The 25,564-nt window shown below is 42.0% G+C and overlaps 2 protein-coding genes across 10 annotated transcripts; one reads left to right on the forward strand and one right to left on the reverse strand.

Moving 5' to 3' along the window:
- Positions 1–28: 28 nt before the first annotated feature.
- pcm1 (pericentriolar material 1) lies at positions 29–20,478 on the forward strand. 9 transcript variants are annotated; one of them, XM_063883781.1, is made up of 40 exons: positions 29–214; positions 1,513–1,627; positions 1,789–2,037; positions 2,436–2,762; positions 3,683–3,853; positions 4,450–4,569; positions 4,788–4,986; positions 5,233–5,342; positions 5,690–5,963; positions 6,054–6,204; positions 6,484–6,699; positions 6,950–7,116; positions 7,400–7,629; positions 7,986–8,128; positions 8,271–8,400; positions 9,987–10,151; positions 10,268–10,449; positions 10,621–10,836; positions 10,916–11,192; positions 11,722–11,867; positions 11,963–12,219; positions 12,461–12,641; positions 12,726–13,033; positions 13,117–13,278; positions 13,486–13,542; positions 13,727–13,899; positions 14,559–14,687; positions 15,312–15,441; positions 15,814–15,975; positions 16,097–16,194; positions 16,419–16,553; positions 16,644–16,847; positions 16,973–17,032; positions 17,125–17,275; positions 17,692–17,840; positions 17,947–18,010; positions 18,153–18,337; positions 18,453–18,545; positions 18,652–18,775; positions 18,908–20,478. In XM_063883781.1, exons 2-40 carry the CDS (start codon positions 1,532–1,534, stop codon positions 18,931–18,933), a joined length of 6,417 nt encoding a protein of 2,138 aa, XP_063739851.1. In that variant the 5' UTR covers positions 29–214; positions 1,513–1,531; the 3' UTR covers positions 18,934–20,478. The 9 variants fall into 9 exon arrangements, with proteins under 9 accessions (XP_063739851.1, XP_063739859.1, XP_063739855.1 ...); XM_063883789.1 differs by having other exon boundaries at positions 11,797–11,867; XM_063883785.1 differs by having other exon boundaries at positions 10,271–10,449.
- On the reverse strand, positions 19,953–25,026 carry asah1b (N-acylsphingosine amidohydrolase (acid ceramidase) 1b). Its single transcript, XM_063883792.1, has 14 exons — positions 24,785–25,026; positions 24,587–24,633; positions 23,942–24,032; positions 23,772–23,858; positions 23,593–23,671; positions 23,427–23,501; positions 23,269–23,314; positions 23,031–23,175; positions 22,883–22,937; positions 22,694–22,775; positions 21,995–22,126; positions 21,500–21,623; positions 20,711–20,767; positions 19,953–20,631 (listed from the first exon to the last, which is right to left on the reverse strand). Exons 1-14 carry the CDS (start codon positions 24,851–24,853, stop codon positions 20,542–20,544), a joined length of 1,179 nt encoding a protein of 392 aa, XP_063739862.1. The 5' UTR covers positions 24,854–25,026; the 3' UTR covers positions 19,953–20,541.
- Positions 25,027–25,564: the final 538 nt, after the last annotated feature.

Here is a 25,564-nt window from a genome sequence, read left to right on the forward strand (position 1 = left end):
AAACTAATGTATACCACCACCTGCTGTATGGGAGTGTACCTATCAGGCCGGGATTATATCCATGAGTTGATGTTGCTGCGTTTTTGGACCTATAAAACGTTGTTATTGATCAATTGTCTTCAACAACAATGAGATATAATCTGTAAAACCTTGACTGCAATATATGAAGTGCCGAGCACCGACGACTCCTTCTCTTTCTCGCTCTCTCTGCATGGTAATGGTAACATTCGTTATCCTACAGTGTAAGCTAACTTAGCAAGCGCAGTTTTAAATAACATGACTTAAAGCCAGTGTTTTAACCTTCTGCGTTTGTCGTTAGCTAATGTTAGTGTCATTTAGTCATGACAGTTTTCAAAACCCTAGTTTGGAGCGATAACGTAATTATCAGCTTGAAGTATAGCTCTGGTCCGCTAGCTAAGATGCTTGTTTGCTTCAACTTTTATCGAGACATTTAAAGTTAGCTCCGTTCTGAGCTGCTGTTCGATGCTAGCTAGCATTAGCGAGGTACCTCAGCAAGCTTGACAACTTTCGCTGCTCGTTAGGGTAAGGTCTTGTGATTGTTTGACCGACACATATAACGCTTAGTGTTGTGGTGTTAAATATTCGACGCAACGTTAAGCAGCGGGTTAGCTGCTGCAGATCGGGGTTATTGCGTGTTGCCATGGCGATTGTGGGACAGAACTAGGTCACAAATGTTAAGCTAGTAAAGTTTCTCTAAGGGTAATAAGCTACATACAATCACACAATCTTAACGTTTGGTTTAGCTAGGATACGTGTAAGTGCTTTAATGGTGATAGCTACACTTTCTGTTAGCTAACATTAGCTGGTGACAGAGAGCTCGCGCTGCTCATTGTTTTCCCCGGGAATCGAAGCGGGCCACACACAAAACCCACCAACGGCTGCTAACGGTAAACTGACATCTCATATAGATAGCTTCCAACAGTTAGTAAGCTATACGGTCAAAGCTGCGTTAATGCGTCAAAGTAGTCATGTTTTCAAGCTGGTTGTGATTTAAGAGTAAACATTAGCCAAAGTAAAGGCTTATTGAAAGACATTACGCATGTGATGCTTTAATTTAACCTTAAAGCATGTTATGTTAACATAAGCGTCATATCATCTTCTAACGTATGGTGAGTAACATTCATTTGTAATTACTAATAGCCTACTAGCGTTATTGTTGCCATTACAAGATTTGAGTTACAGTTAAAGGTAAAATGTTCTGTTGTTTTTGGGCAAACAACGTCAGTCAGTTGGCTAAACGAAAGTTAAGATTGCTTGAACCCCCATAATTCCCTAAATTACTTTTCTTGTTTGTTCTTTAATGTAGGTTAAGCTTGTGTAATGTGGTTCTAATTATTTGGTCCCATGTGGTGATCAGTATCTCTTTTGTTGTGAAAAAGCTTCTTCCATGACTGTGAAATGTCTTTTTCCTGTTATGTTTTTAATGTGGACTTGTTTAACTTGCCTTTTGTTCTCTGTGGTGACCAGTATACATTTTGTTGTGAATTCCAGCAAGCTGTAAGTGGGTGACATGGCAACAGGAGGCACTCCTTTTGATGACGGTGCAGAAGAGCTGCAAGAGTGGACTATAACCAATGGCAGTCTGGAAGACAGACTCAACAACCTGGTAAGGGCCGACAGAACCTTTTACTACAAAAATCCATGTTGCTCTGTCTTGTCACTATCATCAATGTAATTATATGATATTTTCGATACCTAGATATTCAACTGTCCCTATTCAAGTAAACATTTATAATGAATAGTGCAAATATTTGTTCTGTTCATCAGGACTGGGGTGTTCAGCAGAAGAAAGCTAACCGATCATCAGAGAAAAACAAGAAGAAGCTGTCAGCTGCGGTGGTGGAAAGCCGCCTGACTAATGACATTTCGCCAGAATCCACCCCTGGGGCGGGTCGCAGGAGAGCACGCACCCCTCATTCCTTTCCCCACTTCAAATACTCCACCCAGATGTCTGTCCCAGACCAGGCTGAGCTAGACAAGCTGCGTCAGAGAATCAATTTTACAGACCTGGATGAGGTGAAAAACTGCTACATTTTTATCAGAAATAGTTTCAGTTTTTACATATGTCTCAGGCAAACATAGGCACGAAACGCAAATGAGCGGCAAAGCTAAACATTTCAAGATTCCCTTTTGACTCGTGCCTTTTGTGTATTTTCAAGGACATGGAATAAAATTCCTAATGCTTATCAAACTCTTCAACAAAAAAATGCATACTTTGTTCAGTGGTAAAATGCCAAAGCATTGCCTTGAAGCATCGGCAGGCAGAAAAGAAAAAGCTAAATATATTTTTCATCTAGCCTAGGGTTGGTTGGCTAAACTGCTATTGATTTGAAGCTGGCAGAATGGCAGAACAGAAAAACTTCTTTTAAATGCCCAAATAAATTATCTGACTTTTCTTTTCTTCTGTTACTCAGAGGAGCATTGGCAGTGACTCCCAGGGGCGTGCCACTGCTGCCAACAACCAGAGGCAGCTAGCTGGAGAGAACAAAAAGCCCTACAATTTCGTACCTCTGCATGTGAACACTAACAAAAGCAAGGAGCTGCTCCATCCCTCCTCCTCTGCCCCAGCCACACCAGCTATCACCAAGGAAACCAAGAAGCAGGGCCCAGGACTCAGGGATACTTTAACCCCTCTGGTCCCCAGCAAGGAAGTGCAAAGGTTCAGCCGTGGCAGCACAGAGAGGGGGCCCTTAGCACACAGAGAGTATGGAAGAGGAGAGCCGAGACTAGACAGCAGCCAGGTAACATTGTGTTTGGTTGTTGCCATGGTTTTGTCAGCTCTTACTCTTGTTGAACTGCGACTTGATGCCATGTAGACTGAGGATTGAGACAGACTATGAGGTTTTAGTCAAATCTGGTTACAATATTTTCCAATTTAAGTAGATGCTGAGATACAGTATTAACTTTAAAAGGGAGACATACTGGTGGTGTTTAGGGAGTCACAGTTATAGCTGGTCATAGCAAGTCATTCCATAAGTGTAAAGATATTTCACTATGAAACACAAATCTTATGGTGCTAGATATAAAGTAAGAGGATAAGCAATTATCAGCTAAACAGCCACATATTTTCCTGAGTAGTTGGTAGAGAACAGAAACAGAGCTAAAGGAGATGATTATATTCGTACTTGCATTACTAATTGGCTGAAAAACAACTCAAAATAATAAGACAACATTGCTCCAATTAGCTAGCTGTGTGAATCAAACAGTATGCTAACAAGTTTGCCCTAACTTAATATGTCTTCTCAAGTCAGTGATGACAACTACTGTGCCCCCCGCTGGTAAATCAGGTTTAATTGAACTGATCTTCCTCATAAAGACATTATTTTCACATTTAATGTAAATGAAGCACTTTTCACATCTAAATGTGGCAATGTCTTTGTATCACTTCACTTCTAGCTACTGTGTGAAACCAAAACTAGGATAAAAGTGAGGGAGATGTAGTGCAGCTGAAACTAGGCTGTATTTAGGGCAATTTATAAATATGCCACCCCTGGTGCATAGTGAGTTTTGTGCCCAACCCCTTTCTGCCCTTATTAAGCCCAGTCTGAGCTGTCGCTCCAAATGCTGTCACCTTTCCTTACGTATTCCTCTGTCTCCTTTTCAATTACTTTTTGAAACCCACACCCATACGCCACCCTCCTCTCTCTCTGCCTGGTCTCAGGTGGTGAGCAAACTGGTACAGATCCGGGAGTACATCAGTAAGGCCAGCTCCATGCGGGACGACCTGGTGGAGAAGAACGATGTGCCGGCCAATGTGGAGCGACTCTCCCATCTCATCGACCACCTCAAGGAGCAGGAAAAGTCATATTTACGGTTTCTGCAGAAAATGCTGGTTAGTCTGTCATTTGTTTATTCTCTATATTTTTCAGAATTAGTTCTTGGCATTTCTAAAGCTCTTAGACAGGTAGAGAGGTATACAGCTCTTAGAGGTATACAGCCATTGGAGTGTGAAGCTTGTTTGTTTGCTTATTTATGGTTGAAATGGAACTGGTTTTTGTTGCTATCTTGGCAGCTTGGCTCACATTTATTTTTAAATATGTTAATGTCTCATGTGATGATAAAATGAGGACACTCAGTAGCCGGCTACCTTCCATCCCAGCAGGATGGCTTTCTTAATTGTTTGATATCACTTTGCCTTCACTGGAGCATTCTGAGAAATATGTTGTCGTAATTGCAGGCACTTTTTGCAGGGTTTTGCAAAAGGGAAATCGAAATAATTGCACATTTTTTGCTCCCCATATCCACCCACACTTCAACAGCTTGTACATAAACATTCTCGTATATAGAGCATTTGGAGGAGCTTATTAAGTTTTGAATCATTTACAGTTTTTAGGTTGATACCTGTGAACCGTTGTTGGAAAAATGTTGTACTGCATACCTTCCTTTTCAATTATCATTAAGTCTCTTGTTTTTCCAATATGTCTGTAGACACGGGAGAATGATGAGGATGAGGTGGGGACCCTGGACTCCGCGGTGGGCTCAGGTTCACTTGCTGAGAGCACTTCTCTTAACATTGAGGTCCGATCCTCAGACGCTTCAAATGCAACGGTGTGTACCCTTGCATTAAAACTTTGAATTAGTATAAGGTAATTGCAATTTATGTAAAGAAAGCAATTTGTCTTTGATTAGCTTTTATCGTTGTAAGTTAGATTTATTGGCTGTGTCAGTACCTGATAAGCCTCCTTTACCTTTTTCTGCTGAGTAGTATCGCAGCACTGTTGGTTTTTTGCAGTGTTTGTAATGCAGTGTGGACGGAACCTTTGTAGGGCGGACGGCCAGAAATGGTGCGAGCTGACCAGAAGGAAGAGTTGGAGAATCTGCGTAAGCAGCACGAGCTGCTGAAGAAGATGCTGGAGCAGCAGGAGCAGCTCAGGGCCCTGCAGGGCCGACAGGAAGCACTAATGGCCATGCAGGACAGTGCAGAGCAGGCACTGGCTGTGATTGAAGACACTGGTGAGATACACGGTAACAGACCTATTCAGAGTTGCAGACAAAGGCATACAGTAGCAAAGATAACTTTTCTTCCAAACAGAAATACATTGATGAGAACTCGGTTGATTTCCTTTTAACAAAACAGTTATTGCAAGAACTGATTGTATTAATTGTATTTTCTGTGAAATATTTGTGAGAAATGTATCCACTTAATGTCATATTTCATGCTGAACACATTCACCTGTGTTTCATGCATTTGACATTTGTTGTTGTCATTAGTTGTCACAGAAACGACAGGCAGTGTTTCAGGCCTGAGCATCACATCAGAACTGAATGACGAGTTGAACGATTTGATCCAGCGGTTCCACAACCAGCTGCATGATTCTCAGGTACAGTAGTGGAATATACATTTGGGCAGCCATTGCCTCCTAAAATAAAAGCAGAGGTTTTGCTTTGAACTCTCTTCTGACGTATCTAATGCATATTTAAAAATATATATATGAATAATAACCATTGTTATTCTAAATACGGCATTATGTCACCATGTTAAGCTATTTACTTTGTTCAATTTGTTATTATCTGTTGAGCCCTCCTCTGTTTTCTTGTTCACCCTTAGTTTACCTCTTACTCCACAAGCCATGTCAACATGTACAAATATTTATTTCATCAGGGAAAGTGTTTTAACTGTTAAATAACAAATGTTTAGCTCACGTGTTTCATTACTTATGTGTTGTAGACTAAAGCAGTGCCTGACAACCGTCGGCAGGCAGAGAGCCTTTCCCTCTCCAGAGAGGTGTGCTGGTCCAGGGCTCCCCAGGCTGTTGGTCCACCTCAACACAGGCCTCTCCTCCACTCTGCCTCTGGCCCCCACACTGGCCTAGACATGGGGGCAACAGCTGCCAGTGCCAAACTCACTAAGCTCCAAGAACTCCAAGACAAAAAGCAAACCATGGACAAGATCCTACAGGAGCTGCATTCACTCAGAGACCAGACACTCAACAACAACTCATGTAAGAGTATTTTCAAAGGCTTATTGTAGAGTAATATGTGGCTTTTTTAACTATAAAGTGTAAAAATAAACTGTAAGTGATTCCTTTCAGGTCGTGGCCTGTCAACACAGTGCAGTCTGACTGTGGGAGCGTCATCAGACTGTCCATCTGCTCTCTGCGCCAATGGGGCCTCAGTTTCCATTCCCTTTCATCCTGCACTCACACAACACCACGATGGCTCCAATTCCACAGACAAGCTCAGGTAAACACAAAAACACAAGCAGCTGAATAGGCAGGTCAGATATCAGCAGCAGGGAGTTGTACAGAGTGGGGGGTGGTAAAGTGAAACCTTGACGACAAGCCGACAAGTTTTAGCCTTTGCTAAACATCTTCTCGATCACAACGCCTAGACTTTTATAGGGGTGCTTTTCTGTAGGTGACTTTTCACTTTTTTGACAATTGTATGGCGTAACCTTTATTATGATATAGCCTGCTGCACATTCACATCCAAACTGTTGTTGTTCTATTGTACTCCCTGCAGGAAGCTAAAGGAGGTCCACAAGCGTTTGAATGAACTGCGGGAACTGGTTCAGTACTACGAGCAGACGTCTGATATGATGGTGGATGCAGTCAATGAGAATGTGAAAGAGGATGATGATGAGGAAGAGGAGGAGGAAGATGAGACAGAGGACAGTTCAATGTTTGATGCCATATTTGACTCTGAGCAGGAGAACCGCCAGGCTGTAACCAACATCAGGTGTGTTTTGTTTAAACGAGGATACTTGTATTAATCAATAATAAGTTCAAGGAAGAGTCATAGTATTGTAGCTCATAAAACATTCTTAAGATAGCGTGTGATAAGAAGTCATAGTATAGAATGTGTCAAAATTGTTACATTACACTGAAAGAATTCCAATGGGAGGAGATTGTTTTGTTGTTGTTGTGCTCATGTGTTTATTTCTCCTACTGGCCTCTTGATGTCTAACTAACTCAATTCATCTCCGTAGGAACCCACAGCGCAGCGGGAACTGGACAGACTTGAACAGCCTGACCAACAGGCGCGGTGTGAGGGGCGGCGCCACTAACAACCGTGACGGGAGACTCAACACCGAGTGTGAGATCAACAACCGCTCAGCTGCCAACCTCCGCAGCCTCAACATCCCATCAACCATAGGTACACTCATGCCCGCACAGAACCGCGTTACAGCTGATGGTCATCCCTCTTGTGGCTGTTCTCTGTGTAGTGTTGTATTTTTTCCTTAAAGGTACATGATTAGCATAGATATTTAATGGCGTAAATATATAACAGTCATAACGGTATTCACACTGGCAGAGGCACATTGTGTTCTCCTGTGATATGGTATCTTGTTTTTCCACCACTATTAATAAACATGCTTTTCAGAAACATGTATTGAAAGCGGGATGGAGACCTTATATGACTCTTTACCATCATTTAGAGTGCCAGTACAATAGGGACACCCCCTATAATCAGGTGAAGGATGAGGATGAGGATGAAGATCGTCTCGATAATGAAGAAGGGGCACAGGCTGCCGCTCCAGACAGTGAGGGTTCGGGGTCGAGTCAAAGAAGCAGTCTGGGGAACAACCGAGGTTTTGCCCAGAAGGTTCATCGGCACACAGCGAAGCAGAAACTCCGGCAGCTTCAGGAGCTGGTGGCCATGGTGCAGGTGAGGCCGACACAGAATAAAATGTAATGTTCTGTAGCGGGATGAAGGGGTTTTCTTCGTTGTTGGCAGAATGAAATGGAAGGATGTTAAATATGGTATTTTAAAAATGACTTACTTTGGCAATTTCTATAGGTATAATCAAAACAAATGCTGGGTCATTTTTTTGATTGGTTACCTTTTTATGGGAATGGAAAACACCGTTAAAACAAATAATAAGCCTTAGCCAAGGTCAGTGTTCAACATTAGGTTAGTTGTTTTGAGAGCTACTATTTCTTTGTTTCTGCACTTGAAAAATGTGATGTCTCACCTAATATTGAGCTAATCAAAGTATACATTGTGTGTGTGTCTGTTTCCAGAGTGATGACACTGATGGCACAACAGCTAATGAAGATGAAGCTTTACACCAACAGCCAAATAATACCAGAGCGACTGTGACTAGGTCTCTGGGGGCCGGATCAAAACAGAATCCCAGAGACCTCACTCTGTCCAGCAAAGCCAGGTACAGTATTTAAAGGTCTGAAAGGCTGCCTTTACATTGGTCCCAAAACATTCATTTGACCTACCTGGCAACCTTTCCTTTCCCGCTGTGTGATTTTGGTATTAAATGACATTGCATTGTATCAAAACTTGAATGGACGCAGGGAGAAGCTGTACGAGGAGAAGCTGCGTCAGCAGAAGCACGAGCTGAAGCAGCTCCATGAGGAGCGCCAGAGGCTCATTGAAATCCAGGGCAAGATCCACGACCTGCAGTGGGCTTGCCCTGACATCCAGGTGAGGCATACACTCGCACACAAGCACATACCAACACACACACATAAGCTTATCTATACAAGGATTGGCTGAGCAGTGGAATCAGTATGACAATCAGATAGGAAAACATGTTCTGAAAAAATGTTGTTAATATTGTATATATACAGTGGGGCAAAAAAGTATTTAGTCAGCCACCAATTGTGCAAGTTCTCCCATTTAAAAAGATGAGAGATGCCTGTAATTTTCATCATAGGTACAATCCAGGAAATCACATTGTAGGATTTTTATTGAATTAATTGGTAAATTCCTCGGTAAAATAAGTATTTGGTCACCTACAAACAAGCAAGACTTCTGTATTAATGGCACCTTTTTGAACTCGTTATCAGTATAAAAGACACCTGTCCACAACCTCAAACAGTCATACTCCAAACTCCACTATGGCTAAGACCATGTCCCCCTGCTTAAGCCAGTACATGTGCAGGCCCGTCTGAAGTTTGCTAGAGGGCATTTGGATGATCCAGAAGAGGATTGGGAGAATGTCATATGGTCAGATGAAACCAAAATAGAACTTTTTGGTAAAAACTCAACTCGTCGTGTTTGGAGGAGAAAGAATGCAGAGTTGCATCCAAAGAACACCATACCTGCTGTGAAGCATGGGGGTGGAAACATCATGCTTTGGGGCTGGTTTTCTGCAAAGGGACCAGGACGACTGATCCGTGTAAAGGAAAGAATGAATGGGGCCATGTATCGTGAGATTTTGAGTGAAAACCTCCTTCCATCAGCAAGGGCACTGAAGATGAAGCATGGCTGGGTCTTTCAGCATGACAATGATCCCAAACACACCGCCAGGGCAACGAAGGAGTGGTTTCGTAAGAAGCATTTTAAGGTCCTGGAGTGGCCTAGCCAGTCTCCAGATCTCAACCCCATAGAAAATCTTTGGAGGGAGTTGAAAGTCTGTGTTGCCCAGCGACAGCCCCAAAACATCACTGCTTTAGAGGAGATCTGCATGGAGGAATCGGCCAAAATACCAGCAACAGTGTGTGAACACCTTGTGAAGACTTACAGAAAACGTTTGACCTCTGTCATTGCCAACAAAGGGTATATAACAAAGTATTGAGATGAACTTTTGTTATTGACCAAATACTTATTTTCCACAATCATTTGAAAATTAATTCTTTAAAAATCAGACAATGTGATTTTCTGGATTTTCTTTTCTCATTCTGTCTGTCATAGTTGAGGTATACCTATGATAAAAATTACAGGCCTCTCATCTTTTTAAATGGGAGAACTTGCACAATTGGTGGCTCACTTTGATGGTGGCATACTTTTTTGCCCCACTGTATCTATAAAAGAGCAGTCAGGGGGTGGCCCAAATATCTGCCAATAGAAAACAAAATACACTACATCATCCAAAGTGAACATACTTTCAATAATCATTTTTATAAAACAATTAAAAAAAAGTAAACATGCATGAAAGGATTTATTGTGTAAGACTACATCATTTTACCTTGGGGGTACCTCATAATAAAGTGACACCTACATTTAAATCTGTTTCTTTAGAGGGTCAATTATTATAGGATTTAACACTTTTTGTGGTTACTCCCTAGTCGTCTGTGTCCAGCACCCTGAGTCAGCAGGGCTTACTGAGGAAGGTTCCAGTCGCAGTTTCCACTCCAGCCACTGTCCTGCCCTCCTCTGGACCCAAAACCAACTCAGCTGTGCTCAAACCCACAGCTCCAGAAGCAGCTTCCCCTTCAGTCACTGACAATGAGGTAACATACCCCCCCACGCACACAGGAAGAGCCTTGGCTTCCATTAGTCAGATGTCGGAGGAGATCTGTACTTTCAGAACACCGTTAACAGGCTCTCTCTGGTCCTGTGTTGTCAGCAGCTATGGTCTGAGATGCGTCGCCACCAGATTTTGCGGGAAGAACTGCGTCAGCGCAGAAAGCACCTTGAGTCCTTGATGGCTGAACACCAGAGGCGCAGCGGTCATGGTGACTCCCCCAGGCGGATTGATGACTCAGAAGGCCTAGCTTCACCTTCACAGCCTGTCAGTAGGGATGAAAGGTAGGAGACTCACGGCTCAAGGGACTTATGTTCCATTTGGAGGAGATATTTACAGGTGAACAGCAAAGCCCCAGCAGCAGACACGTTGAACCATGGGAGCTCTCATACTTTCACTAGCTGGGAAATAAAACTGAAAGTTATTCCATAAAATACAATCATTTTCTCCATTAGGACAATGGCTACCTGGGGTTCCACTCCCTGCCACCTAGATGATGATGATGAGGATGACGAGGATGATGATGATGAGGATGAATATCACTCTGAGATCGGTGCAGAGGAGGAAGAGGAGCATGAAGAATGTGCAGAGAGCAGCTCCGATGACGACATCCACATCTACTCATCCAGCAGGAACCAGTGTTCCTACACTAACCGGAAGAATCAAGGAAGGTCCGAACAAGTGAAGCACAGGGAATTGTATTGCTTTTTTTTTTTACCGTGATTTGCTCACATATCTTTTTCTCCTTAGCAACCTGAAGCCCCCTCCAGCCTTCTCAGGTGAAGGCAGTGGGAATCCATCTCTTCAGAACAAGGCTAATGCTAAGCAGCAGCAGCAGCAGTCCAGGATGATGAACCAGTCTGCGAGCAGCCAGCAGGGAGGAACACGGCGACAAGAGAACCTGCGCTGGGCCTCTGAGCTGTCCATCGCTGAGGGCTCGACTCAGTGGCAGGAACAGGTCAGCCAGCTGCAGAGACAGCTGGACTTCAGCACCAGCATGTGTCAGACACTGCTGCAGGACCAGCAGGTTGGTGCGCGCACACACACACACACACACACACACACACACACACACACACACACACACACACACACACACACACACACACACACACACACACACACACACACACACACACACACACACTGGCACTGATATGGATTATGGACACAAGCTTGCACCACATTTGGAGACGTAATGAACAGGTTTAATGAAATTTAAAAAACATAGCTTTTTCTATGCTTTTTGGCATTCATTGAAGGAGGTTTTTTACAACTCCTTCCACTGAAGCTTTTTTCAGAAACTCCATTCTTGGCATTACCCTCATCTTTGACTTGTGTGGGGGTTTTTGGTAGTGGTTCTGTTTTCATGTTTGTACAAAACTTTTTAAAGTTATTTTGTGCACCAGATAGATATATTTCAGGCAACAAAGGAATAGTAATAAAATGACCTGTGTACTTGTTAAGCCTTTGTCTAGGTGCCTTTTGACTTTGTCTTTTGAAACAAAATGAAACCGTTGTTTCAAATAAACAAATTCTCTCGCCTCCCTCCACAGACACTCTCTTATATGTTGCAAACCCTGCTGACGGGTCAGTACAGTGTGTTTCCCAACAACGTGTCCTCACCACAGGTCCACCTGATCATGCACCAGCTCAACCAGTCTTACACCCAGCTGGCCTGGCAGCAAAACAACGTACAAAGGTACAAATAAAAACCATACAATAGTACATCTCTTTATTTATATCAAGCAGTTCCTCTTTTTAAATGTTGGACACTCTCTCAAACTTTTGCTCCAGGCTAAAGCAGGTCCTGAACGACCTCCTCCGCCAGCAGCAGCAGCAGCAGCAGCCGCAGCAGCAGCAGCAGCAGCGGCAGCAGCAGCAGCAGCAGGCTTCCCCTTCAGCAGCAGGTTGGCAGACCCAGAAGCACGGCTCGTCCCAGGAGTCCAGCTCCGGCCCCTCAGCCTCCCCTGGTGGATTCCTCCCCTTCGCATCTAACCTGCAGCCTTCTACCAACAACATGTCCACTGCTGCCTTATCCCCATTCCCTCCCAGTGAGACACATTCATGTACTTTTAGCTCTTGGGATTAGTTCTGTTCAGTCTAGGTTTACATGTGTCTCCTTTCGACCACCTTACTGGTATGAGTCATTTTCATTTGTAAGTACCATAAGTGATAGATTTGAAGCTGCCTAAGATGTGCAGAAATGAAAGGCCAGAAGTCCCCGTTCATGACTTATTGTTTTTTTTGGAACATTAACTTCATAAAGTATATTTTCTTTCTTTTGCTCTGCAGGCTTTAACTTATATCCACTCTTCCCTGCTCCCATGGGCGAGTACCTGCAGAGTGCAGCAAGTCAGCCAAACCCCGACCACCGGAAGCAGCAGCTCGACCCCAACGCCTCCACCAAAACAGAGTATATGAGTTTCCCTCCTCCACTGCAGCGCTCTCCTCTGAACACCACAGCAGAGACGGGGTATATCCATCTGTTTGCATCAATAAACAATTCTACATGTAAACATTATTGTTCATACATTTATTTTCCATGTGACCACTTTAGAGCGTCTGGCTGGCTTAATACGTCATACGTGAACAACACCGTCCAGCATCACCAATCTAATACGGAGCACCAAGACTCTCCCTCCTCCTCCCCCATTTTTGCCAGCCGCCATCCTAGACGTCAAGAATTTGACAGAGCATCACAGGAAAGCTTCAGCAGCATGCCTGACCCTGTTGATCCCACCACCATCACAAAGACCTTTAAGGCCGGACGCAAGGCCTCTGCCCAGGCCAACCTGGCCTCAAGAACCAAGACACCCAACTCTAAGAGCCGCCGCAGGAGGAGCAAAGGGCTCAAGAACACTGAAGGTATCAAGTTGAATTCGCTATTTTATGCTGTAACCAAATGAGGTTTTATGAGTGTGTTTATTTTCTTTTTGTATTTCCCTCAGGCCATGAGAGTGACAGTGTGAGCAGCACTGCAGACTTTGTCCAGGAGAGGGCGGCCCTGTCCCGTCAGAAGGAGCAGAACAAGAGTCTGCTGGACAAGCTGACCCAAGAGAAACTGGACAGCAAATCTAATCTTGGGAGCAAACGAAACGACCTCTCCTCTGGTGCGAATCAGGCCCCCACCCTTCTTGTGTCTGTGTTTCTATTAAATGTGTTAAACACCAGCATTAGACTTTTTTAAGTGCTATTTTCTCCTTAATTGAACATCTTGTCCTTTTGTAATTCTTTTTGCATATTTGTCCTGATCATTTGTTTCGTTTTCATTCTGTGTTAATTGTCTTTGTTGTCACTTTAATTTATCCTACTCACAGCCTATGCTTGGAGGACACCCTTCCTCTCTAACAGAATTGCATGCACAGAAGCCCCAGGTAAACTCACAATGCAAACCCAAGCATCATGCGCTCTTTATTTTGTCACACAAACATCCCATCATCTTCTGCTTTTAGTTTGACCGAAACCACATCTTTTAATTATGAGTACAGACTACCATTGCTTTTACTTGTGTAGGACATTCTATAATTACTAACAAACTGTCAACTATTGTACCTGTAGATGCAAGCAGCGACTTCTCCCTGTTCGAGGCGCTGAGGGAGACCATCTACTCTGAAGTGGCTACTTTAATATCCCAGAATGAGTCCCGTCCACATTTCCTCATTGAGCTCTTCCATGAGCTGCAGCTGCTCAACACAGACTACCTACGGCAGAGGGCTCTGTATTCCCTACAGGTCTGTAGCTGCCGTACAGTATGGATGCATATATCCTCCTTGCACGGCTCGGATCTCAGAATAATCCGTTTGATTTGAGTATAGGGTGAAGTTCCTGCCTGGGTCCTGGGTCAGAAAGGTTTCTTAGCAGAATATCTGCTCAAGTGTCTAAAAGATTAGAAATATATCTGTGATCATCTGTTTCCAGACATAATTAGTACGGTCTGTATCATTCTAAGTGATTAAAAGGTCACCACTGGACCTGCGGGAGACAATGAGAGACAATTAGGAGGAGAAATGAGACTTTTTACACTTAACTCCTTAAGCTGGTGAAGACAATGGGTTTCAAGTTGTAGGATAAAAGCTGGATGAAACGTGAAATGAAAGGTGTCGTAGAAATGATCAGGATGAGACGGAATTCAATTTAACTTGGTGTGAATATGATCTAATGTATTGTAATGTGTAATTGAATGTAACATGTATTTGGCATTAATCTCAGTTAAGCTTATTGAATTTGAGTTAGAAGCCGACTCACTGTAGTTCACTCTTTGTGAGGTTATCTACAAAGTGTCTTTAGTCAGAACTCTAAAGCTCTTATTTGAGCCTGGGCTTGGAAATAAATAAATGTCCCCTTGAGGAATTCCCTTGATGACAACAGTGTCTCTGTGTGTTTGTGGCAGGATATAGTGAGCAGACACCTGTCAGAGAAGAGTGCAGTGGAGGAGCTCCCCCCCCTTGGCCCTGTGGTGTGGGCTGCCGGCTCCCAGTCTGAGCTCACACCCAGTGAGAGTCTGGCCACCAGTGATGCCGTAAGGGACACATTTTTGCTTCCCGGTGTGATGTTCTCACACATTCCTGGTGTTGTTTTTCATTTTAATATTTTTTGTCCCTCCATTTTGAGGCCGATACCACTCCTAAAGTATTTCTCTCTGTCCCTATTGGCACCCTCCCCCTCCTTTTCTTCATTTCAATACATCTGTCATTAGTTTCTCTCAGCCTTGTCTCCTTTCATCCTCCCCCTGCCTTGCCTCTTCTCATCTTTACATGTCCCTCTTCATTCTCTGATTTTAATTTCTCTCCCCCCATCTTCATTGTCTTTGAATTCAACTTGACAGCATGGCTTCAGAACCTGTCTATAAAAAAAGAATGACCCTCATCTCCCCATGTCTCTGTTGCCACATCAGACATGTGTTCTTTGTTCTCGGGCAAGGTCCCTCGAGTTCTACTAATTGGGTGACAGGTTATTTTTTCTGTCTCGATAATGCCTGTTCAGGAGTGATGGATGATCTGTCATTTTCTATGTTAAAGAATGGCAAGAGAAGTCTGAAAAATCTCTTCCCTCTATAGTCATCCATTCTGATATGAACCCAACAGTTTGGGGTCAGTCAGTTATATGTTGCAGGTGCCTAATACAGAATGTTCTACTTTTGCAGGAGGTGGTGGAGAAAAACCTGAGGCTCACACAGGACAGGATGAAGAAAAGGGATGATGCAGAATCTGTGGGCAATGACAGCAACATGTCAACCTCCTCCAACCTCGAGCCATTTGCTAACGATGACCTGGGTACGGCTATGCATGTAGAAAGTATTTTGGGGCTGAAGCTTTACTTATCTGAAACTGTTTCCACATCTGGTTATTCTACTGAAGTGCTTTCAACTAAATAAACCAGTTTACACCTCGGGATAGACAACACATGTTCAAAGTAAAGAAACCTACCTTTCAGAAAAGGTTTGTTGGTGAACATCAGCGACACAGATGAGGAGTGACGGTGGAGGATTAGGAGCTGGCATACCTGGTTTGATCCGGTCGTGTAAACCTGGTTAGAGAGGCATTAATATCAGTTACTGCCTCCTCTCTCTCGCCTCATTGATTTTGAACTTTTGTATCCCTTTTCTGTCTCTTTTTTTCGCTCTACTTTCTTTTCTGCTCTGATAGGCAACACAGTGATTCATTTAGACAAAGCTCTGGCCAGGATTAGGGAGTATGAGCGCATGAAGCTTAAAGCTGAGTTTAACCCCTGCAACGGCAGTTCTGCGGGTGCAGGTGAACTCTCAGTTGCTGAACAACCTTCCGCTACCCTTGCTGCCCCACTGGAAGGTACCTAATCCTATAGCCTTCCTGAGAACACCACATCCAAAGACCCGTAGCAACACAATCATTGCCTTTTGAATGGCTGTTTAATCTAGCATGAATATTAAATCAAATGATTTGTGTGCAGGAGGTGCAGCTGGTGATGTGCGCTGCCCTCAGATCGACACACAGCAGTTGGACCGGCAGATCAAAGCCATCATGACAGAAGTCATTCCTTTCCTTAAGGTAGGACAACAAATACAGAGCTGCAGGGTGGATTTTGTCATATTTTTACCAGTAGAAAATGAACTTAAATTGAAAAAATGTATTTAATTATTACGTTTAAAAAGTATTCGAGTTGGTAATTAATTGCTAAAAGCTTTAAAAAGGTCAAAAGACTTCTTTACACTGTAAATCTGAACAAATATTAAAGGGTTGAATCACTCTGTAATGTCGATGTTTCTTATTAGGAGAACATGGATGAGGTGTGTTCCCTCCAGCTGTTGACATCTGTGCGGCGCATGGTCCTCACCCTCACCCAACAGAACGATGAAAGCAAAGAGTTTGTCCGCTTCTTCCACAGACAGCTGGGAGGCATACTGCAGGTATCACAATACCCGGCTCCTCAAGGCGACACGAGTGTAAGCAGATCAAATGTACAACAGCTTTCATAACATCTCCACTCTCCCCTCCAGGACTCTCTCAGTAAATTTGTCGGCCGTACTCTGAACGAATGTGGCGAAGATCTTCTGGTGGAGATCTCCGAGATCCTCTTCAATGAACTCGCCTTCTTCAGGCTCATGCAGGATCTGGACAACAGCAGCAGCATCGCCTTGGCAGCCAAACACAAGAATAAGAAGAGGGCGGAGCCATCAACCAGAGCAAGGCACAGTCCCAAGGTGAGCTTTTTCCATCGGTTCAGACTTTGTAGTTTTAGTGAAATAATAAAAGTATGAACAATCCTGCACAGGCATTCGTTTGAGACCGAATGTGACTCTTTGTGTTAATGTGTTCCTCCAATTAGGAAAACACAGTAGCAGGTGCTGACAAATCAATGTCTCCGGCCTACACTGATGAAGACAAGGTCAGTCATTTAAATACCGATAACGAAACGGTCGATACCACTTAGAACCTCCAGTAAGCCGTGCTACAATAATGTCTCTCTTGTTCTTCCAGGACCAGGATGAGGCTGAGCAGGAAGGAGCTACCAGCCTCCAGGAGCTTTACCTGCAGACGGAGATGAAGAACATCAGGAGCAGTGAAGCTTCAGAGGGGGAGGAGGAAGATGAGGACGAGCAGGATGGGCAGGGAATCTGTCTGTCAATCAGTAAGGGGAAATAAAAAAATATAACAGCCCCTTTGGTAAAGCCCAAAATCCAGTCAAATCTGATATTTGAATGTTATTATTATTATTCCCTTTCCCTGTTTTTATCCTGTATATGCCAGGATGCCAAACTCCCAGACTTATTTACTAAAAATCAACTCAAGAATTTTAATTTATTTATCCATCACTGTCAGAGAAATTGACAAAAATGTTCAATCAGGATGTAATATCAGTAGTGTCGTTTAACATTTTAGCAGGAATTAAGTAAAAGTCGCTATCAAATGCTAAAACAGACTGCATTATGGATTATAAAATCAAAATATGGTCAAATTGTTTACATTTAATAATCTATTGCTGTAAATACACATGCTTGCCTGCATTACCTCACACATTTGCCTGTGCTGTGTTGTGACTCTCAGGTCTTTCCAAAGCAGAGACTCAGGCTCTGACAAACTACGGCAGTGGGGAGGATGAGAATGAAGAGGACGAAATCGAGGAGTTTGAAGCCGGGCCTGTGGATGTCCAGACATCTTTGCAGGCTTCTGCTGATGGACAGGTGGAGCAGGAGGTCAGCGATGCAGTTAGTCATTAAGTTATGGTTGTTTGTAAAAGATATCTCTGATTCTTAAACGCCTGTATTTTCTGTCTGACCCTGTTATTGTGTCATGCTTCAGGGGACGCTGCCCAGCCAAACCCAGGAGCCCCAAGCTGAACACAGGAGTTCAGAGATCGATGATGGTGAGGCGCTTTTGATATTTACAGTGGAAATGTCATTCAAGCTAACAAATAGACAAGCTGGCTTTGTCTGAGAGAGATTTTGTAGATTTAGACTCCTTTTTTTTTAGGCAAATATTAAGATCAGATTTTCATTGTTTTGCAGAAATGAACAACTCAGCTGTGACTGCAGAGCACCATGACATGAAGGAGGGCCAGAGTCCTGAGGAGGAGAGGAAAGATGGGGCAGCTGCTGCCTCAGAAGAACGATCTAATGAAGTCTCCCAGGATAAGGAGTCCAACACTACAAGCAGCCCTGAGTCAGACTCTCCCGTCATGATCAATGTAGATGTAAGTCCAAGGCTTCAGATTATTAAACTAAAAAAAAACACAACTCAGGATATTTATATGTCTCACATTATCAGTCGCCTGGTGTGAACTGATCTGATAAATCTCCTTGGTGCAGGAGATGGGCTCCGGTAACACCAGTCAGAAATCAGACGAGGAAGACTTTGTGAAGGTGGACGACGTACCGCTGCAGCTGACAGTCATGTGTGAGGTGTGTAACAGCTGAAACCAAACACTCACTAAACATTTACTTTGTGATAATTAAATAAGTAAAGGTGTATGATCCACTTCATGATCTGCTGTGTGCTGTATGTCAGGAGGAACTGCAGAAGAGGATAGTGGAGGAGCAGCAGAATAACAACCTGTCAGTAGAGATCCTCAACGGGAACACTGAATCGCTGACGGGGCTGGTGGGAAACCCGCAGGCGCTGAAGGAACCAGGTAAGCATTACAGCTAAGTTTGTGTGCCTACAAACACACCGTTTCTTGTTGCCATATCGATGCTGTTTGTGTCTGTACATTCTGGGTGAGACCCTCTGAGAGCAAAGGATGTGTTCTCCTCTTGTTTTTCAGACACTGTCGGTGCCCAGAGCGTGTAAAGGTTTTTACAGATGTCTCAAAATCTACTATTTTTCTTTTAGCAACACTATGCTTGCACCCTCGATCTGTTCTGAATGTACGATTGTTGATTCTCTATCTGCTAGTTCTAATGAGCAAAGGCTCAAAATATCTGTTACAAGTTAGCTGTGACTCTCGACACACAACGGATAAAACTACACATAATCAACACTTAGTTTATTTTATTCCTGAATGTTTATTGTGATTTCTGGGTGATCTGGGGAGGGGTTGTCTTTATGCTGCTGCTGATTGACAGTTAAGCCTCTGTCTGAATCTTTATAGTCCTGAAACTCCTGTTCAGATTCGCCTTAGTCTACTTGGTTCTGGGATTCAACACGAGTTCTGATCTTTTTTTAAAAATGTTTTATTTGTCTTGGCCTTATTGTTACACTTCTTTTCTGCACTTGATTCCTAATGATAAAGAGATTACAGTAGGATTGAATTTCAGTTGTAGCCAGGCGGATTAGAGCGATTCGTTTCCCCAGCTTCAACATGTTTTCCTTTGTCAGATTTGATTTTTATCCCTGTAAACACATCTTTATATACTGTTCTGTTAATGTTTCGCCTCCATTGATTTCCATGTTATTAAAATATTGACTACAGTAATAAGTTTAATAATAAAATGCTGGAACTTTAAAGAATGTTTTGTACATCAGACGTCCAGACAAATAATCCATTGACAAAATGTTGTTTTTGCAGACATTTCAATGATCTATTTATCATTTGTCCAAGATCCAGCCTTTAAAATGTGACAACTTACTGATTTTCTTTCCCTAAAGATAGTAAACCTAATACTTTCTGGGTAGGGAACATCTGAAGTCATCGTCGCCTCTAGGAAATTGTGGGAAGTGTTTCTCATCATTTTATGGACGACACAAAGTATCAAATAATTGGGAAAATGTTCGTTAAATTTGTCAATGAAAATATCCATTGGATGCGGCCCTGTTGAAAATAATATCTCACATGTTTAAAAACAAACACCAGAAATGCAAGTAGAAACTTAAATTTCAAAATCATTTTATTAACCATCTTTTAAAAATATACACAGTGCAGGACACCTTTGAGGTACATTTGTCAGTATCAGTGTCCATGTGGGGAGACACTACCTGTAAGTTAGTTCTTGATATGTTAACTTGCAACCCGTATAAAATAAAAACTCAAATCAGGGTCACAGTGTGGAGGCACAAGCTGGTGAGTATGGGCTGCATTCGTGGCATCAAACATAACAGAAGTTTGCATTCATTTTATTAACAAGCGTTTTTCTCCGGGCTCCCTACACCCATGTTGAGATTCACATGTACTCATAATGCAAATAACACATTACAGTGAAAAGCATGTGAGGTAAAATATACACACACGAGTTTGATTCGCTCATCTATCAATTTCCCTAAAAAACTAAGGATTAAGTCATTTTAGTAAAGCTTTAAGGAATACTAAATCACCTGGAAAACTAAACATAACGACAAACTTTGGTTTATTTCTTTCTGTGCAAACATTTAAAAAGGAGCAACCTCAACTTCTGACCCGAGATCAGCTGAGCATCACAGCCTCCCCTCTCAGATAGCCACAGAAAGATCTGGGGTCAAGGGTTACCAGGGCATGCAGGGGTTTGGGCAGTTGCGGATGTACGACTCCAGCCTTCCCTCAGACACCTCCATCAGCGTTGTGTACGTCGTCAACTGAGAAACATGAGTTATTTACAGGGGAGCAATTCTGTTTGCGTTTCATTCATAAATGCACATTATTAAAAAGACTCACCTTGTTCAGCATTGGTTTGGTGGAGAGGACATCATACATGGTCTTCATTGTGATATTCTAAGAAAAAAAAAAAAAAGAGACAGATCAAAAAAAGTGTCTCACAGGAATGTGACCAAAATCACAGGACTCGCATGACGGAGCTTTATCATGAGGGACAACTCGCATCCTCTAATCAGAGACATTTCTGTGTCATCAGTCAGTGGTGCAATGCTTCTAAATACCAGTACTTAAGTATTTCTGCCTCATGCAATATTTACATTCTAGACTACTTTTAACTTCACAACACAGAAGCAAAAACATTTTTAATAACTTATTGATTAAAAGTAACCGGCAGTATAGAGTGATGACACTACAAACTTTGTTGAAAAAAAGGTGAGCTTCTACATGATATTTTAAGCATACTACATACTTTGTGAATAAGATACTGTTAATATAAGATTTCTAACATTTTGAGACAATTCTATGACTTTGAAGAATTATGTTTTAAAGCATACTACACTTGGCTTTCCTTTTATGATACAGCATGACATTTTCATTATATACTCTACAATTACTTTTCTAACATGTTTATAGCATACTGTACTTTGATTCTTGTAGGAAATGTATGATTATTTTGTAAAATACAACACAATGACATTTGTTATAACATATATGCAAATAAACAGACATTAAAAAAAAAGGTATGCTATACCAGGACTTCCCCCCCCCCCCTTTTCTCTTTCTTGCTGTGTTTGAAAGCACATCTGAAGATGGACAGGAACAGGCCCCCCTCCCCCTCTCAGTACTCACTGTCTGTGTGGTCTGGTTCATGCACTTCATGGCAGGAGTTCTGCGATCATCCAGGAAGAGAGGCTCCTTCCAGTGATCGTAGTTTGTCTCCAGCACATACCACCGGCCCAGCTTCAGGTCAATCCTGAAATACAATATAGAAATAAAAATAGCTCAACATGTGACATGCAGCTTCACTAAGCAAATGACTTGTGAAATAGTTTAAATCAGATGATCTGAAACCAAAGCGGTCATCAGTTTTTAGTTGAGCAAGTTAAAACAAACTTTGATCCACTGGCACAAAAAACTAGACAAAAAAAAAGATCAGTCCAGAATTCCTGGTAAATTACTGCTACGTTTCATTTCAATTATTGTCCGATACATCTGCATTTATTTTTAATCCAAACATAAGTAGTGATTAAGCATTTCAAATGTACATCTCTCCCCCGGAGAGCCAACATACCGTACAGTCTAAATTAAATGCTCTCCAATCACAGGATAAGCTCCAGTACTCACTCCAGGATATCAATGCTGAGCAGCCTGGAGCGAGTGATGATGCAGCCCTGGCCCGTCTGGTTTCCTCCGAGGATGAAGTACGCTGGAGCCAGCAGCTTGGTCTGAGCCAGGAGAGTTTTGGCTTGCTTGTAGCTTGAACGGGAAAACACTCAATGTTGGTTCATAGCTCAACACAGAAGAGACAGTCAGTCTTTATGGTCAACAAGCCTGGATCCAGAGAAATCATGCTTTAACTATTAGTTCTTTTAAATGATAGCTTTTAAATTCTATTACATAAACATGTGACTATGCCTTCACATTGCAGTGTAATCAGTTAATTGTAAGTGCACTGGTGTCAAGTTTTCTAGTTATATTTAGCTTATTTGTATCAATTGGTTTTAATCTTTGTGTCTTATATAGAGTATAGAATACTATACAACAATCTTGCCTCAAAGACATTAAAGCTTTTTATTTGTTTGTATTTAAAAAGGTTAACCTTTGCACCTTAGATTATAATCATGACTCTCAGCAGACGTACTATAAATAACCAATAGTGTCCTGATTGTGTTAAACTGTTTTCCCACCTCTAAACAGCTAGAACTCAAGATACAAACACTAAGGTGGCCTGTTAGAGGGAAAAGTAACTCTGCAGTGCCAAAAACGTCACAATGAGGAATGAATTTCCCCTCTGTGGGACAAATAAAAAGGTATTCTGAATACCTGTTTGCATTTTCCAGAACTGAGCGAGTGAGGAAGCTCATCCACATCCCATCTCTCTTTCCCAAGATCCACTCCAGGATTCCTGCATGTGAACACATTTAGATGATGACAAGTATTCACAAAACAGAGGCCTCATCTCTAATGCCTGTAAAAAAATAATAACGCTGAGCCAAACAGATAATCACTCACCAATGTATCCTCCATCCAGACTGAAGCGCTCATTCATAGTCAAAGTGAACATGTGCTAGGAAAAGAGAAGATGTGTACACAAATCAGAACCTATATAAATAATGTTTAACGCATTTTAAATCTCAAGGTTTAACACCAACGGACTTACAGGCTTGATGCCAGTCAGCATGCCCACATATCCAGCAAAGTTTGTAGACTTGAAGACGGTCTGATTATTTCTCTTGAAGTTGAGGTTGACCACCAGAGGCTTCAGCTTCTCACTAATGATCCATGACTTGTTTTTCACGTCCCAGCTGAGAAGAGGGATCAGTGCGTCTCATAAGATGTTTTTTTTACAAGACCAAGAATATCAAGCTTAAAATTGTAATTTGTGGGCGTTTACGTACCCCATGAATAATCCAAAATCCAGATTTCTGCCATGGATGAGGTGACCTATAAGAGTGCAAAGCCCAGAAGCATTTCAGTGCCAATATATAATTATTACAGTAGTTTGTAAAATAAGAATTAAGTAGTCAATTCATCAATTTCTCTATTAAAAACACACCATTTTTGTCTTCTGCAACAACTGATGTGCACACAGTGAACACTTCATAGAAGATGTTGAACAAGACGACTTCACCTATATTATAAAAATAAGGAAAAGAAGGGCAGAGGTCAATGGAACATTTTAAAAAGCAGTAACTCACTAGGATGAATGTGTGTTTTCTTACCAAGAGGAACCCCTGAAGCATCTGCAATTCCTTTTATTTCCTCCCCAAAAGGCTCCGGGAGTGTGTCCGCCATAATAGGCTGCAGAACATAACAACACACTGCAGTCATAAAGCCTTCAATAAAATTTAAATATGGCAGTTATTCTAAGGAAAGCCTTTCAGAGAGAAATAACACTCACCAGCGTAAGGTCCACCAGCTCTATCAGCCTCCCACTCGGAACAAAAGCATCAGCCAAGTCTCTGATGGCCTGAATCATGGTGACCAGCTTTAAAGAAGAGATCACATGTTTAAAAAAAATAAGGGATATTTCTGTGAGTGAGATTTAAAAGTACTTAACAGAGCTCTTACATCTGCTTTTTTGTCAGTAATTAGAGCTGTCCATCTCTTTCTGGGCGGTAAGTCGAGGTCCACAGTGTACCAGCTGACAGCTCCATTGAACCTGATTGAAAAAGGAAAAGCTGTCAAACTACTGAAGCATGACGATACAATTGATTACATCCTACTCACAACATCACTGAGCAGACGTGATTTATTTATCGTTTTTTGAATTAACTTGAAATGCAATGCCTGCAGGGGTGCCATGCATCAGCTGAAGGCTTTGAGGCCAGATTTAGTCGACAAGTCACCCAGTTTAATCCAAGTGTAGAAACAAATAGCTCAAAAATAAATTATTTCAATCATCTAGTGGATTATTGCTTTTTGCATTTATACAACAGTAGATCTTATATCATTGTAAATATTAAAATGTTGGACTAACTACTAAATAAAAGCAATTTTAGATGGGTCACTTTATACATTTTAACCATGTATTGGAATCTTTTCTCCCACAGTCTACAGCTATTTGGATATTTTTACCCCGCAGTATCTTCTGATCACAGCTGTTTAATTTGGACTATTAGATTTACGAGGGGCAAGCGAAGGTAGCAGCGTCGCAAGACACCTCCGCGAGTCAAAAAGAGGTACCTAGTTTAACAGTGGACTAATGTTACTTACGTGGGACCCTTTGGTGGATACATGTCTGCCCGACAGTCTTCTGTATACTGTAAACAAAATGTAACATTCATGTAAAAGGTCTCTGTGTGACTTCAGAGTAGAAACCTAAATCAAAGCAACTTGAGTTAAATAACAAATCTAGGTTTTGTCGAATATATATGTTAAATAGGATAATGGTTATGCAGAAATGTCACTTACCGGTGGGATAAATTGTGACGATGCCACGGACAATAAAGTCCCCAAAATAAGAAAATTACAGCAACCCATTTTGGAGGATTTCACTCAATCTGTTGCTTCTTCAGTTCACCGCGGAAGCTGCTACTGTTTACCTCGTGACAGTGACCTGACTTTTATTCAGGAGAGGGGAGACCGAAAGCTCTCAATGGGACATTAAACACCTTTTTTGAAAAATAACCGAATGATTCCACACATGCGTTTTTATCGCTTTTTAAAACATCAAAAAATGTTTATTCTGTTCAACATGAACGCGAGAGGCTGTGACAAAAAGAGTAATCATTGACATAAATACCCCTCAAAACAAATGGTTGCTTCCATGCGGAAGTGAAAATGAATAACATGACCAGTCAGATGGCTGATTGCAATTGTTTTCTCCTGTGACACCTGCATCCAGAGAGTCCTTAAATATACTAGTTTCACGTCTTTTGCTCCTTCAAGTCACTTTACTTTTAATAACACGTTTTTAAGTTCATACAACAGAACATAACATTATACAGTACACAAATAGAACAACAAGAGCCCCGGGTAGCGCTGTAACGTCAGAATTAAAACGAATACTATAAAACATTTACAAAGTGTATTGTTAGCTTATTATTGTTCAAAAACATATGAATTAGTCTTCGCCCGCTTTGGAAAAAAAAACTGGACAACTTTGTTTAACTGCTGAATTTGCATTTATGAATAGAACATTTTGTACTGTGTTGCCACATAGTACAAAATGTGACCAAAAGTGTGAAGTAT

Source organism: Eleginops maclovinus, chromosome 5, assembly GCF_036324505.1.
Source record: "Eleginops maclovinus isolate JMC-PN-2008 ecotype Puerto Natales chromosome 5, JC_Emac_rtc_rv5, whole genome shotgun sequence".
NCBI lineage: Eukaryota > Metazoa > Chordata > Actinopteri > Perciformes > Eleginopidae > Eleginops > Eleginops maclovinus.

Excerpts from the sequence above, each read along its gene's own strand:
- asah1b (XM_063883792.1), bottom strand. The coding sequence starts at position 24,853 with ATGGGTTGCTGTAATTTTCTTATTTTGGGGACTTTATTGTCCGTGGCA. Across the intron at positions 22,938-23,030 it reads TGCTGACTGGCATCAAGCCT|CACATGTTCACTTTGACTAT; the intron begins GTAAGTCCGTTG and ends CTCTTTTCCTAG. Across the intron at positions 22,127-22,693 it reads GTTCTGGAAAATGCAAACAG|CTACAAGCAAGCCAAAACTC; the intron begins GTATTCAGAATA and ends TTCCCGTTCAAG.
- pcm1 (XM_063883781.1), top strand. The coding sequence starts at position 1,532 with ATGGCAACAGGAGGCACTCCTTTTGATGACGGTGCAGAAGAGCTGCAA. Across the intron at positions 2,038-2,435 it reads ATTTTACAGACCTGGATGAG|AGGAGCATTGGCAGTGACTC; the intron begins GTGAAAAACTGC and ends TCTGTTACTCAG. Across the intron at positions 8,129-8,270 it reads ACTCTGTCCAGCAAAGCCAG|GGAGAAGCTGTACGAGGAGA; the intron begins GTACAGTATTTA and ends GAATGGACGCAG.